Source organism: Hemibagrus wyckioides, linkage group LG14, assembly GCF_019097595.1.
Source record: "Hemibagrus wyckioides isolate EC202008001 linkage group LG14, SWU_Hwy_1.0, whole genome shotgun sequence".
In the NCBI taxonomy this organism is placed as follows: Eukaryota; Metazoa; Chordata; class Actinopteri; order Siluriformes; family Bagridae; genus Hemibagrus; species Hemibagrus wyckioides.
In genome coordinates, this window is record NC_080723.1 from 16,160,047 (window position 1) to 16,174,864 (window position 14,818).

General features: G+C 40.5%; 1 protein-coding gene across 1 annotated transcript; it reads right to left on the bottom strand.

Moving 5' to 3' along the window:
* Positions 1 to 1,023: 1,023 nt before the first annotated feature.
* etf1a (eukaryotic translation termination factor 1a) lies at positions 1,024 to 13,850 on the bottom strand. The gene is made up of 11 exons (XM_058408289.1): positions 13,693 to 13,850; positions 13,108 to 13,221; positions 9,813 to 9,988; positions 8,996 to 9,135; positions 7,666 to 7,804; positions 7,290 to 7,480; positions 5,030 to 5,159; positions 4,779 to 4,952; positions 3,773 to 3,837; positions 3,395 to 3,542; positions 1,024 to 2,525 (listed from the first exon to the last, which is right to left on the bottom strand). The coding sequence occupies exons 2-11, from the start codon at positions 13,191 to 13,193 to the stop codon at positions 2,443 to 2,445; spliced, it is 1,332 nt and encodes a 443-aa protein (XP_058264272.1). The 5' UTR covers positions 13,194 to 13,221; positions 13,693 to 13,850; the 3' UTR covers positions 1,024 to 2,442.
* Positions 13,851 to 14,818: the final 968 nt, after the last annotated feature.

Sequence of the window (14,818 nt, forward strand, 5' to 3'; positions counted from 1 at the left end):
TCACAGAGATCACACTTCATGCGAACATTAATGTATAGCGCTGCCGCAATGGAATGAATGGATATTTGCACATATGAGCAGGTGTTCCTATTAAAGTGGACAGGGAGTGCATATATACACTTTAGGCCTCAATACAACAGATAGAACAAGGTTTAAAAACTGAGCATAAGTAGTCACTCAAATTAAAACAGGGATGATTATAACTTTCATCCATCTTCGGTATCCATCTTCGGCTTGATCCGGAGATGGGAACGCTGGGTGCGAGGCAGGATACCAGGTTATTGTACAACCCCCATGAACACACATTTTCACACACACACTTGCACCTTGTGGCAATTTCAGTGTAGTCAAACCACATTCCTGCACGTTTTAAGGAAGTCAAAAGATATCAGTAAAACCCACATCTCAACTGTCCCTACACTACCAGTAAATCAGGCTCGAGATGGAACTGGGGACCCGGAACACTACCCAAAGAACCAACATGCTGCACTATTCCCTGCAAAAGGTTTAAAAGTGATGATGCATTGAAATTAAATCCTAATGTCAAGTCTGCAGACTAACTCTCCACTAATCATATAACATATACACGGCATGTTTTACAAAATCTCCTTTATATCTACATCCATACTATTAAACAGCTCTAGCTAGCCCAATTACTGATTTGTGCAATGCAAACCGCATTATCCAGAGCTGGCGTGATCAACCGAATTTTGTTCCAACACCCATTTTGTTCACTATATAAGAAACAGACAGATGCTGCCGGCCTGACTGACTAGCCAGTTTGGAACAGCTTGTAGGAAACCTTCTCAATTAATCAAAAATAAATAAATAAAAATAAGATGCTTTGGGTAAGAAAAGGAACTCTTACACACTGTTATAGGAAAGCACATGTCATTATCAAGATTGTAATCATAATTATCCAGCTCATAATTGACAGCAGATTGTAAATCCTTTCCACACTCTGAAGCATTTACACACTTGAAACACAAGGGTCCATTTCAAATAAAGACAAAACAAGCTAGATGGAAACATAGTGCGCTTCATTTTTCATTCATGAGCAGCTTCAGGACAGACATGAGTTGCTAAATAGCGCATAAATGATGGGTGGATAAAAAAACAACAAAAACAAAACAGTCCTCAGCACACAATGGGTTCGACCCTGGCTTTAGCGTAACTGAAATAGCGCACAATCATGACACTTCAGCAAACGCCAAATTATTATGAAGGACATCATGATTATAGGTGGAGAGTTTGGGATGTTTGTGTTTCACGCAATTCGGCTGTAAAGTACAGTCGGATGTTCAGCTTGTTTACGTCGATCACATGTATATGTGTTATGGAAAACCCTACCGAATGCCACGGATTGCTTCAGAGGGATTCTGTTTATTAAGATTGGACAAGAAAAGTCCCGTATGTAATATTGGTCATTGGCAATATCAGCTTTGGCTAAACACAACTCCAGGGTAATAACACAATCTGGTCCGAAAACAAAAGCGAACCCTGATCTTTCCACTCGTTAAAGTCTTCGATGGCCATTTTCAGGCTCTTAATCAAGGTGAGTGATTTCAGAGCAAAAGCTGCCTTTCAGCATGTCTGAGTACAAATGAGTCACAAAGCAAACAATTTCTCCTTCTTGACTAAGAAAAAAAAGAAAGAATGAAAAGCACTGTAAAAGCCTTACAAAGATTGACAAAATGTTTTATATGTTGATAACCTATGCCATCATCCTTCTTTCTCCAGGGAAGAAAAAAAACAAAAAAAAACAAAAAATAATAATAAACCAGGTCACATGTATGGATATTGGATTTTAAACAGTTCAAATTTAATACTTTTTTGTTTCCCCCCTTTCGCTACAGAAACCCAGGTAAAAAAAAATCCCACACTGTCATAAAACACAGCAGCAGCAATTGCCAGTAAAAAAAAAAATTGGGAAAAAAAGGAAATGCAAAAAGGACCCACAGAGGTAAGGATGTGTTGATGGGGCAAAAAAAAAAAAAAAAAATTACATGGTGGGGAGAGGGATATAAAGAAAAATATATATATATATTTATTTCTTTATAAGAGGAGTGAGTCCAGGGATGGTTCTTGGTTGGGCTGAGTGGAGTTAAATCATGGGCACGTGCTGTCGCTTCTTCAATTCAAAAGGGAAAGAATAAACAAAAATGAGGCAAAGTCTTATCCAATCAGAGCGCTCTAAGGCAGGAGCAGATTTGTTATTCGTGAAGGGCGCTGTCCTTCATTTTGATTGACAGACAGTTAATTCCTCTTCAGCTTCTCAAACTGCCTGTTTGTGTGTTTTTATGTGTGTTTGTGGTTAATTAGGGTCCACACACTCGCTTGCTGCAAAAAAGAAAGATATTTCTTTCCGGATTTTTTTCTTTCCATATCATTTCTTTTTTTTTTTCCTCTTTCATTTCGCTTCTCGTTTCAGTCTCAGACTACCTAGTAGTCATCCAAATCGAAAAACTCGTCGTCTTCTCCCTGGTATTCCATCCCCTGGAAATCCACTCTGTACCGCAAGATACCTGAGAGAGAGAGAGAGAGAGAGAGAAATATAGAGAGTGAGAGATATATATATATATATATATATATATATAGAGAGAGAGAGAGAGAGAGAGAGAGAGAGAGAGAGAGAGAGAGACACACACACACAGACTCAGTGAGGGAAAGAGAAAACTTGCATTTAGTGGTTGTTCTTTTCAATTATTCAGGCTTAATAAGGAGTTCTAAAAGCATTCAGTTCAGTGAAGCTCTTATGCTTTGGTTTCTCTGGAACCCACAAGGAAGCAATAACTGATCCGTGACTTTAACCGTTGTTAAAACTTATTAGTTCATCTGAATGATTCCGCAAGTAGTATGAATAACTGGATAAATCGATGCTAGCTCACAATTCCGCAAAGCAAAGCTAGGACGCAAACATGTTTTGCTATAAATGATATCATATCAACAGCAAAGATTTAACCAAAAATAACTTTAGCTGAAAAGTCTAATCAACAAAAAGAGACCTACCTAATGTAAATATCCAAACTGATATTTGGTTATATTCAGCTGGAGGGTAACTAATACTATAGCAGGAAACACTGACACTGGGTAACATTCACACTGCCACTGCAATGACGGAGGACATAAGGTACCTAAACACTTATTGCACCATTCAAATACTGGCGACTCCAATGATTCCCCGGATATTTGAATAACTTTGCACATTCTTACTCATTCGATGAGGCAGTGTCTCTAACTACGTATTTGCAACCTTCAGAACCCAGCACTGTTACTGTTCAAGCAAGATCCCTTAAACCTTCAACTACATGCTTATGCCACACGTACAAATGAAGAACTGTTGATACAATTAATAATGCAACAGCAGCCTAAACACACAGGCCCATGTACCCACCTCCGATTCCTCCAAATCCCTTCACGAACTGCGAACCCTCTTGACTTTTGTCTGTGACGATCTCCAGCGTGGCGCCAAACTTTTTGTAGTTATTAGCAAACCACTCCAGCAGTGGCATACACTCGATCAGCTCATGCTCCTGCCCCGTCTGACGAAGGCACAAATTAATGAAGAGACACGTTATTTGAAAACAAAAATCCAATCACTATAACAAAAGGTAGTTCAAAATATAGGCCATTAAAAGGGCACTGTTTGCTTTTCCTTAATCCTTATTTGCTAGGCATTTGTATAAACAGGTGCAAGTCTCAATATGTTAATATGACCTTTTACACAGATCTGTTCGACTCATGAATAAATGCACAACATGGACACACACACCTCCTTGTCTGTGAAGTGGGACTTGTCCTTCTCTTGCTCAGGTGTCAAATAAATGGTCTTCTCATCTGAAACAAACCAAAAGGAAAATTGTTCAATCCGTTTTGTAGTTTTACATACTGAAAGTGTGAATATTCAACCAGTCATACAAGTTAAAAAATATAATAAATAAATATAAAATGATTAATATTAAATGATGATAATAAAATAAATAATAAATATAAATAATTTATTTCTCATCCAAAAAATAATTAATTCTTTTTAAAAAAAAAAAACAAAAACAAGACAGCCTCACTGTACTACAAATAAAAACTATTAATAAATTGCATAGAGGAGCACGACAGCTTTTAACTCTTTTCATCACATCTGAAACATACCATAAGCCAGAATCATTTTTGTAGAAGAGTCCATGTGTTTTCAGCTGTTCAAGGTGGTGGATTATAATGAGAAGGCTGTGGAGTTTAAACCCCCAGGACCACCAATCTGACCCTGCTGAGCCCTTAACCCTCGATTGCTCAAGTTGTATAAATGAGATAAATGTAAGCCATTCTGGATAATGCTGTAAACGTAAATATACAAATGGGAACTTTGCCAACAAATTTGACCCAAATACCTATAATCAGGATCAGCCATCCAGGACTGGTGAACAATTTAACTCCACTCTCAACACACACAACCAGTCCATTTAGCTAGCTTAGCTTATTGAAAAAGTTTACCAGCAGTAAGAATACATCTTATCAAGACTAATAGGTAAATAATCTAGGGTCAGGAATGCAAGCAGAACGCTACACACACACCTGACAGCTGGATGACACCGTTCTAACAAGCTTGATCCACTGCCCTTGACTTCTTTCTGCTCACTATAAACATGTATTATGCCTCAGTGTGTAGCCAAGCTTGTGTATACTCAGCACATGCACGAAATGAATACAGGCCTGTGTAGTTATGGTGGTGTTTTCTATTCACTGTACCCACAGGTTCATCATGATGTAGGGGTGTGTGTGTGTACCGTTTTCTGCTCCGTTGCCCTCAGCCCCATGTACTCGTAGGATGTATCTCATGGTGTCCAGGTTCTCGTAAACAATGAGGATCTCCACAGCTCCCATCTCCAGGGCCTTCAGCGTGTCCTCTACACCGAAACAGTATTTCCCCGTGTCCTGGCTGATCTCATCGAAATAGCGACCTGAGGGACAGAGGCAGCGTTTAAATAGGGGCTCGATAAAATGGCTCGGCTATATTAAGACGGACCACAGTACGGACCTATTAGTTTCTTCTCCTGGATGAATTTGACGTTGGAGAGCACCTCGGCTGAAAGCTCGATTGCCTGGTTGAAACCATTCTCTCCTCCGTAAGAGATGTCCACCAGCTTCAACACCTTTGCCTGTAACCTCTGCAATAGAACAAAGACATACAAATCAGTCACGTTCTGATGCATCAATGCAAAGCCTAACCTTTGCATACACACTCAAGGTTAAAGAGAGCTGCAACCAGGCCACTTTCTAGCAAGGCCAACTCCTAGGCATCGTTCTTGTTAAAGAACTGAACATTTTCACTTTGGTTAACGTTTTTTTCAAACCAGCACGCCTTGTGACTACCTGCCGAGAGCCCTTTATCTCTCCCTCTCATTTGAATGTCTTCTTGTCCGCATACTCTGCTCAAACAGATCGGGTTCTGAAGCTTCGACTTTCACGCTAATACCCTGGCCGTCACCGCTGTCCTTGTCAATTCGCAGATCGCTAAATAGCCAAGCTACCATAACTCAGGACAACTGCAGCGTATGTGTTGGACATCACCACTTTTTCTGTGACGTTCTCATCAACATGACTTTGAACATTGCTACAAAATATTGAAATAAAAAGCTCCTTTTTAATTTACAGCCAAAAGCAAATAAATAAATTAAATTAAATATCTAGAACTAAAAAGAAAGCGATTAATAGCAACTAAAAGTGCAGAACAGATGGTGTGGGAGCTCCAGTATTTGGGTATGTGAAGGGTTCAGTGCAGAATGTCGAGATTAAAGCTGCATGGGAACAGGGACAGCTGTTATACTGCGGTTATCTCTGGGCATGTGGAGCACTTTTTTTTCCTCTTTTAAACATCCCCAAAGGCACTGTGGATAGGCAATACAATAGTCCCACGTACATGACAGCAGAGATATTAACCCTAAAATGTAAAGCTCAGCTCCATGCTCCACTCCTCTGCCAGCTCAAATAACATTTATCAACACCAAACGGGGAAAAAAAAAAACACTATTTACGTTTTGGAGATACACTTGGACTTGGCAGAGCTAAGTGATGAGAAGAGGAACATCTCTGCACATGCTGAGCTGATGGCAGTAGGTCTTTTTATGAAGTGTCTGGGAGGTGAAAATCTAAGAGGCATTAAAGGACAGCTACAGGACAGCTGAGAGCCCATCAATACAAACAGCAGAGAGAGGATGTTTAAGAAGGTCAGCGTGGATGATACAACATCACACAGCACAAATGATTTATTGATCTGATACTGACTAAAGAATCACAGGCCACGTGTCTGAGAGCAGTGATATTTAGAACGATGGCTCTTCCTGCTGTTTGATCACGTCTAGTGAACAAATTACATTAAAAGCTGCAGCCTCCCCATAGGGTTCTGGATAAGTGAAAACTGAGCTGTAATATACAGAGCTACTTTAGGCTAACATACTACCGACAATGTCAAGACGGTTACTGTCCTAGATTTGTTACAAACGCCACAATATACTGCATTCACAAGCCAGTAAAATACAAGCCAAGAACTAATACCAGTTCAGAGAGGGTGAAAATGGTAGAATTAGCGTCGCTACTGTGGAGTTTTGGACAGAAAACCCATGAGAAACTGGAACCAAGTCCAGTTTAAAAAGCTGAAATATTTCCTAAGAACTCCATATGTAAAATATATTCTTCTGTGCTTTTCTACAAAACAAATCAAAACAAGAATGAACCCAAACAGTAAACAACTGTACTTCTGCAGTTAGATCAGCTAATCAGTTTCCAAACAATTTAAGAGATGAGCAGAACGGTCAGTCATGACAATAAAAGCGACTGTGTTGTTCAAGTCCAACAAGCCAAACGATTAAAAATGTGTCGGCTGACAAAAATGCTTGAGACACAGAACGCGAGAAATTTTTGGATAATTTTTTGATTTTTGGATACTATAATCAGTATGCACTGAACCTTGCTGCTTAAAGAACATGGGAAATATTTATATTAATAGTTTGTAGTGGTTTGAAATTTTGTCTTGTATTTGGTATTTAGTATTGGTGGTGCTTATTATGTAATATGGTATGCTAAACAAATTAAGCAAGGAACAGGACCTAGCCTAGCCCTGAAGAACCACTGGGTTCTCTTGGGATCAGTCTTGAACTTTAATTAAAAAAAAAAAAAAAAAAGCACATATGGCTGGAAGCTTTGGTGAAGGACCCAAAGAAAACCACCTTTTCGGGTGCCAGGAGTAAGGCTCCAAGTGTAAGATCTGAATTAGACTCTGGCAATAACTGAAAACGTACCGGGTCAAACATGTCGGACTGGCTGAGTTCGGTCTTGAAGTCTGCTGATCCAGCCAGCACCAAGCCAGCTACGTTGACTTTATCATTGGACACAAAGAGTTGCACCGCCGTCTCGGCCACCTTGCGCACGTAGTTATGTCTCTTCTCCATTCTCAATCGTGCAAAACGCAGCGCAGACTGTCCTCCACGACCTGACACACACAGAAATAAAATCAGCTTTATCTTCCTACACCACAAGGTATTACTGATCAAGTTAAGTACACGGGTTCCAACACAGGGCAGATGAAAGTGACACTGTAGTAAGAGGACACTCTTTTCAAGCTAATTACCATTTAGAGCTACTGGATAGGTTGTGTGTAAGAGTTGTGTTGTATACCGTGTTTTTTGGGTAGGTCCACTGTGAATTTGTGAAGCACTTCTCTGGTGTTGCCCTGTAAGGTCCCGAATAGTGCGCCGCTACCATCGATCACGATAAAGCCAAATTTGCTGTCGTCAGACAACAACGCTGTCAGAGCCTATAAATGGACAGAGAGTGTGAAAGAAAGAACTAATAGTAAAATGACTGTCATAGGGTAAATAGTTTAAAAAAAAAAAAAGGATGGTACACTTTAATAACAAGTCTCAAATTTAGGTATACTGAGGCTGAGACTTGTGATGTCCACACCATCAATTGTTTTTTTTATTCCTTTACCCATTAGTAGCTCTTATTTACTGCATGTTGTGTAAAAAGTTAGAAAATGTTTTCAAGTTAACTTCCGATTCAAATGTAAAAATTTTTTACACACATTTACAAAACAAAGAGCAATTATTTTTCCTACAGAAGACAAATGGGGGGAAAAAAGGGAAAGGGGAATAAAAACACAACACACACCATTATTATGTGCATGGCTTCTTTCATACATGCAAATGTTGTGAAAATATTTTTTGCCGCACAGAAAGCCTTGGTTTTGTCAATTGCAGAAAAATCTGCATTAAAATAAACTGTACTACTCAGTAGGTTTCTACCATGGACAAAGCTGTGTGAATTCCCACCACAGGCGTTGGACTGTTGAGGGTGAACATCAGTACAAGTGTTTATAAACAGATAATGTAGATAACAGCATGGGCGGCAGTGAGATAATAGTTAAGCAGCATTTGAGGGGGAGAAAAAAAGAAAAAAGAAATTAGTTTAGCTTTTTCTTAACGTGGGTGGGAAAAGGATGTGTGGGTGGTCAGTACTAGATGCTGTCAATAGTCTGAACAGTAAAGCAGGACAAATCATAGCATATCCTGTGTGACATTGTTGACATTAGGTACCACTAAACTCAAAGTACACAAATTTGTTCATTTCTGTTCAAGTTTCCCCCCCCCCTTCTCATATGGTTTTATTTTGCCTTTTCTGTTCTGTAAAGAATTATTCTCATTATTCACCAAGATGTTGGCATTTACTTTACAGCAAATCACCGATCAGCTCATAAATTATTTTCCATCACAAGCAACAATGGGTCCCACAAAGCACTGTACCGCTGAGTGCATCATCATTTGCTTATCATATTATTCATGTGATTTTCATGAGCAAATCAAACCGGTTAAGGTTTGCTGAAAAAGCACTACTTAAAAATCCCATGCCCAAAGGTGCATGCTGTTACACACACTGATTATCTCACCCTCTCTCACACATGAATGCTTTGTCATTAAGCAGAAACTCAGGTGAGTGCATTACTTACCTCAGTGTGAAATTTGTTGTCACAGAGATAAAGCGAGGTATTGATGGGTTTGAAAGGCTCAAAGTCAATGTTGACTTTTTTCTCTTTGCCTTCTTCAGTCACTATGGTGCCACAGTAAACTACTAGACCATTTGGGGGCACTGCAAAATATATATATATATAAAAAAAAATGCTTTAAATTTTTTTTTAAAAAAATCACATATGCCAACACTGGTAAGAAATGCCAAACACTGCTATGAAGTAAACCCTGGTAGGTATGCCAATTCTTTAATTTGATTGATCTATCTATATCTATTCACACAGACATATACATCCATACATACACAAACACTGATCAGGCATAACATTATAACCACTGACAGGAAGTGAATAACACTGATGATCTCATCATGGCACCTGCTAGTGGGTGGGATATATTAGGCAGCAAGTGATCCCAGTGTTCCCAGTCTACAGTGGTCGTTATCTATCAAAAGTGGTCCAAGAAAGGAACAGTGGTGAACCGGTGACCGGGTCATGGGCGGCCAAGGCTCACTGATGCACGTATGGAGTGAAGGCAGCCTGAATGGTCCGATCTAACAGACGAGCTACCGTTGCTGAAATAGCTGATTCTGATAGAAAGGTGTCAGAATACACAATGCATGATGGGTCAGGGCTGTTTTGGCAGCAAAAGGTGGACCAAGACACTATTAGACAGGCGGTCATAATGTTATGCCTGGTCAGTGTATACACACAGACTTTCTACCTAAAAACAACTCAAACTGTCAAGGATCTTTAAACAAGTGAGGGTGGTCAAAAAGTTCAACTAAAACACACACACCTTTGTTGTAGAGTTTGAGTCTCTGCTGTACAGAGGTGATGGCTCCGAGCACAGACAGTCTGTTGACTCTGCTCTTGATGTTGGAAGCTGTGCCAAACTCGTCAGCCAGCATCTTGGCCACTCTGGAGATCTGATCTTTAGGAGGGATGATCAGCGAAATCATACTGGTCCCATTACTGAGAGAGAGAGAGAGAGAGAGAGAGAGAGAGAGAGAGAAAGGGAGGGAGGGAGAGAGAGAGAGAGAAAAGACTCAGTCAACAGACAGACACCCTAAGCCTGTAATGCCATATAATCCACCAAATATTGTTCAGTGATTATGAACTGCTTTCATGTTTTTAAATATTTTTCCCTTGTTGTGCATCTCTCATTCATATAGTCCTATTTAACATGCTAATGTATTGTGTGGCACCAATTTTCTCCATCTTCAGTGACATGAAAACAACCTTGAATGCTTCAAATGCACGTTGTGGCCTCTGTAGCCATAACAAGCAAACACCACCTCTTTACTAGAAACCTAAACAGACAAAGATTATTATTACTAATCGCAGTGTTTCGGTTAAATGTTTTATGAACAGGGCACATCTTTGAGGCATGTCACAACGCTTTGCGATCAGGTGGCAGATATACACAAGCAACACCAAACTGACCGTGTGTCAGAGAGCCTGATAAGGCAGCTATTTCAGGGAAGCGAGGTGACTACAGGCTGTGGACAACACAGCTAAACTGCAGAAGATCTGATAAATCTCTGATAGGAAAGAAAAAACAGGCTACACCAAAGAGAAGAAAAATCACACATTTAAACACAAGAGTACACCATAAAACCCATGGCATGGACGGCAGCGCCACACAAGCCACAAAACGCCTGCAGTGTTCGCAGTGACGTACAAACTCACCTCCCCACCTGTTGCTCATTTGCCTTCAGAGTGCTATGAACCAGAGCAGGACAAAATAAAGATGTTTCACACCGCGTGTGTGTAGTAGTAATACCACATGTTCTCATAATACACATCCTTGCTCTATCCTAACAGGGAAGGACAATTATTAAAAATTACCACATTTTCTCGTTTCATTTTTCTTAATATCAAGCTACCGAAAGCAGAAAATAATTCAGTAGCTTGGACAAATGGAGAAAATATGCAGAAAAATTACAGACACGAACCACATCATCCTTTTTGTTTTTTGGGGCAGACCCAGCTTGAGTGCGGACCATTTTCTTATTTTGGTGTTATATATGAACGATTTATAAATACCCTGACTGATGCAAGACACAAAGGAAGCTTTCTTTGGGCTATGTACAGTATTTATTTGATTTAAAGGGAAAATCCCCCACACTCCAACTTGCGCAATAATTTTTATTTTTTTTTTTAGAATTAACACGTGATCCTTAATGGCTTCTAGTAGAGATTTCGCTATAAAAAGCTAAACTTCTGATTCATTCATATGCTTTGCATTATCATTCACTATAGTTAACAGTTTTCCATTCAATTACCTAGAAGTTGTTCAAATCCCAGCAACGCCGTGCCTACACTGAAGGCCCCTTAAACAAGACCATTAACCCTCAAATTGCTCAGTTGTATAAAGAAGTGAGAAATATAAATTGCTCTGAATTGCTCTTGTAGTCTGTCCAGCTGCAGTGCATGGAAACGGTCAACTAACAGTGAACGCTGACTTCCTGTACAAGTAGTTTCCTCCTGTGAAGTCAGCATGGCAGACAACAACAAAGCAATAAAAAATATGAATAAAACACAGCACCAACCAAAAAATTATCACCATCTCTAAACATACTACAATATTTCAAATTAAGCACATTTCATGTCCTTTAGGGCAGAAGTCTACTTTATGTTAAACAAAAAAAAAAAAGTATCCTGTAAATCTGAAGATTTTACCATAATGGCACTGACATTTCGACAGGCTCAGCTCTCTACGAATGTCAAGCAGACTTTACGGTCATCCGTCTGATCACAGACAGACAGGTGTAATGCTTGGAACAAATACTAGTCCACAATCGTTGCGCTGCACTGAATACAAAATATCAAAACTAGTAGATAAGCAACAATGAAAATGCAAGACAAATACAGTAACGTCAAACAAAAGACAATAGGCACTACAGTAAAGCTAGACACCAGGAAAAGAAAACAGCAGTACTGATGTATATACGGTTAATATTCCACGTAAAGTGACTTGTGTGTGTTGATTTGGGAAACTGCACAAGCCTCAAAACATTATTCACTCACATAAAACTCTGAAAGGGGTTTTTCATTCATTTTTACTAAATAACAGAATGCTGGGCTCATTAACTTTAGAGGGAACAGCAATCAGATCCGTGCCAACGTGAACATGGTCAGTTTCGAACAAACGTTTGGTTCTTTCCTCTGTCCAGAACTCTTGCTACATGTCAGGCCAGTTGTTTTCCAGACAGGACTCCCAAAACAAAACCCACTATCCCAAAGTATATCCAGTTTAGTCAAAGGGGAAACCCCCACCCCGCCAAACACACACACACAAACACAGACTGTCCTTGAATGAAGGACTGAAGTGTGTCCTTAGCCCATAACTAACTACCTGACAAAAGGAATGAGTGTACAGGGCAGTGAAGCATACAGCTTTTCCACACGGCTTATTTAAACACAGACTGCCCAGTGCCACCATTATCCCACCACCACACATCACACCCAAACTGGACAGCAACGTTAAACTGGGTAAATAAGAGGGACGTAAAAAGTGTGTAAATGAGGGCTCGCGCTCATGTTTTTGGGCGCGTGGGCCATTCCCGGAGACTGCTGCTAGCTTATACCAGCTACAGCCAGTTCGTTAGCACACTTTTAAAACAAAGCGCAAACCATGAACACGACTCAGGCGCGTTAACGGGAGTTAGACGAAACCACAACCAGTCAGGCAAATTCCCAGTAAACTCATTTAGCCTCACTGCTCAGTTAGGAGTAAGCTTATCTACTACATTTTTTTTGTCCGCACTCTAACTGACGTGTAGTTCAACTTCCAGTCACGCGGACCGGCTATTCGAATAAATTGTATTTACCATGGCTAGCAACAACGCTAATTCACCAGCTTGAAATAAGCCACACGAGCTAATTCAATTCCCGACTTGCGCCTCATTTGCCGGTTCCTGTAACGTTACCGCTAACGCTAACTCCTCCCAAGGCCCCGGCTAACATTTAGCAGGCTAGCTAGCGAATCAGTAGTCCAGCTAAACAGTAAGCGATAGCTGCTAGCATCGGGAAAAAGTCCAACAGATTTGTTTGGACACCCCAGGTCCTAACGGGATGCATTCACCTACCCTCGAGCAGCCTCCAAACTCTTGATGAGCTTCTTAATTTTCCAGATTTCCACGTTTCTGTCGGCTGCGCTCGGATCGTCCGCCATCTTCCCTGCTGTCTAATCGCTTCGGCACCTGGGGGGAGAAAAGAAGCAAAAAGAGGGACGCATTTTATAACGTGTTGAATGTTACACTGCCCACACATGCTCTAATTTATAATCGCCATTTCCGTGCTTTGTTTAAAAACGCGTACGGTGTTGCGGCTGAGTTGCTGGTTTTTCGGCGGCGTAGAGCTACCGCTACTTCACTGGAGCTCACCTGACGCAGTGAGTAGCAGCAAAGCTTTACCAAACACCGGAAATCTTTCACCCTCGTCTTTTGTTTCGTGCACAGGAATCCCAAACAGCCACAAAGAACAAGTTGTGAACCATCTAACATCATTCACGCCTTGTTCCTTGGGGAAGTGCGCGGCAAATCTAGGCCTCCGTTTCTTCCCACCCAAATCCACGACTTTATCTCGTTGCCCTTAGAAACACGAAACCACTCCGCTTTAATTTACACCCGTACCCAAATCTAATTTTTTCCATCTTTAATAAACCCCTGTACCTGAATCAGTCTCCGCCGTCTCTTCTCTCTTTCTCTTGGTCTTTTCTCAGCTCGGTCGGGTGTTTCGCTTGTTAGCTGGCTGCGTGACGTCGCCTCTCCCCGCCGGTTCCGTCTCTCCTCACCGACGGCGCGTGGTGCAAAAGGCGACTCACATGTAGGTAGGCGGGAATTACTCTCTACTCTCTTCCACTTCCTGGTTACGCGCGTAGAAACCGTGGCTGGTTTTCAAACGCCTCTGTTCTCCCTACATAGGCGCACTACTAGGACTGTTTTCTATACCCCATCTAGAGCACTTAGGTACCGCGTAGAGGGTTATTTTGTATCAGTCCCACCGATGGACCCTGTGAGTTTGCAAAACAGGATTGGTTTAGCAGTGTGTCAGTTACAGGGATAGCGGAAGAAGGAAAAACTGCTGGGAAATGTAGTTGACTACTTTGCTAGGCATGATTAAATACAGATTTTGCTTTTTATTATTATTATATCCCGTTCCAAAACCTTTAGGCATTAGAATACTGAGAATATTGTTAGGTTTGCCATTTATAACCCCGAGTCTTTCTGGATCATGGCACAGTGGGGAGTTGTCCTTTCAGTCACGTGACTCTTAGTACTGATGTTAGGTGATGAGGCCTGAGGTGCATTCAGCATTCCAGTTCATGCTACAAGGTTGAAGTCAAGCATCTGTGAAGGTTTATTCACTCTGGCCTTGGTCATGTTTCTGTAGAGCCCGCTTTGTGCACAGGGGTATTGTCATGCTGGAACAGGTTTCGGCCTCTTCCAGGAAAGTCTAAAGCACACAAACACGTGTGGCAACAATTTGGTGTAGGCCTACATGTGAGTGTGATAGTCAAGAGTATACATACTTTTGAATATACTGTGTAAATATTAAAGGACAAAAGCAAAACCTCAAAAGCAAATCCATCCATTTCTATTTTTAAGGTTTAATCCAGTTATTTTAAGATGATTACTTGTCACATGATGCACAATTATACCAAATAATATAACATAACATGTCGCTCATAGCATATTATTTGTCATATGATAAAGATCCTGTAATGATAGACTTATGATTAAAGAAAAGTCATCTTATAGCATCATTCGTCATCATTCATCATTATTTGTCAAATTT

Bases quoted from the DNA above. Each gene is read 5' to 3' on its own strand.
- etf1a (XM_058408289.1), bottom strand. From the start codon at position 13,193: ATGGCGGACGATCCGAGCGCAGCCGACAGAAACGTGGAAATCTGGAAA. The intron at 7,805-8,995 runs GTAAGTAATGCA...GTCCATTTATAG, and splicing joins ACAACAAATTTCACACTGAG to GCTCTGACAGCGTTGTTGTC. The intron at 4,953-5,029 runs GTCCGTACTGTG...TCTGTCCCTCAG, and splicing joins CCAGGAGAAGAAACTAATAG to GTCGCTATTTCGATGAGATC.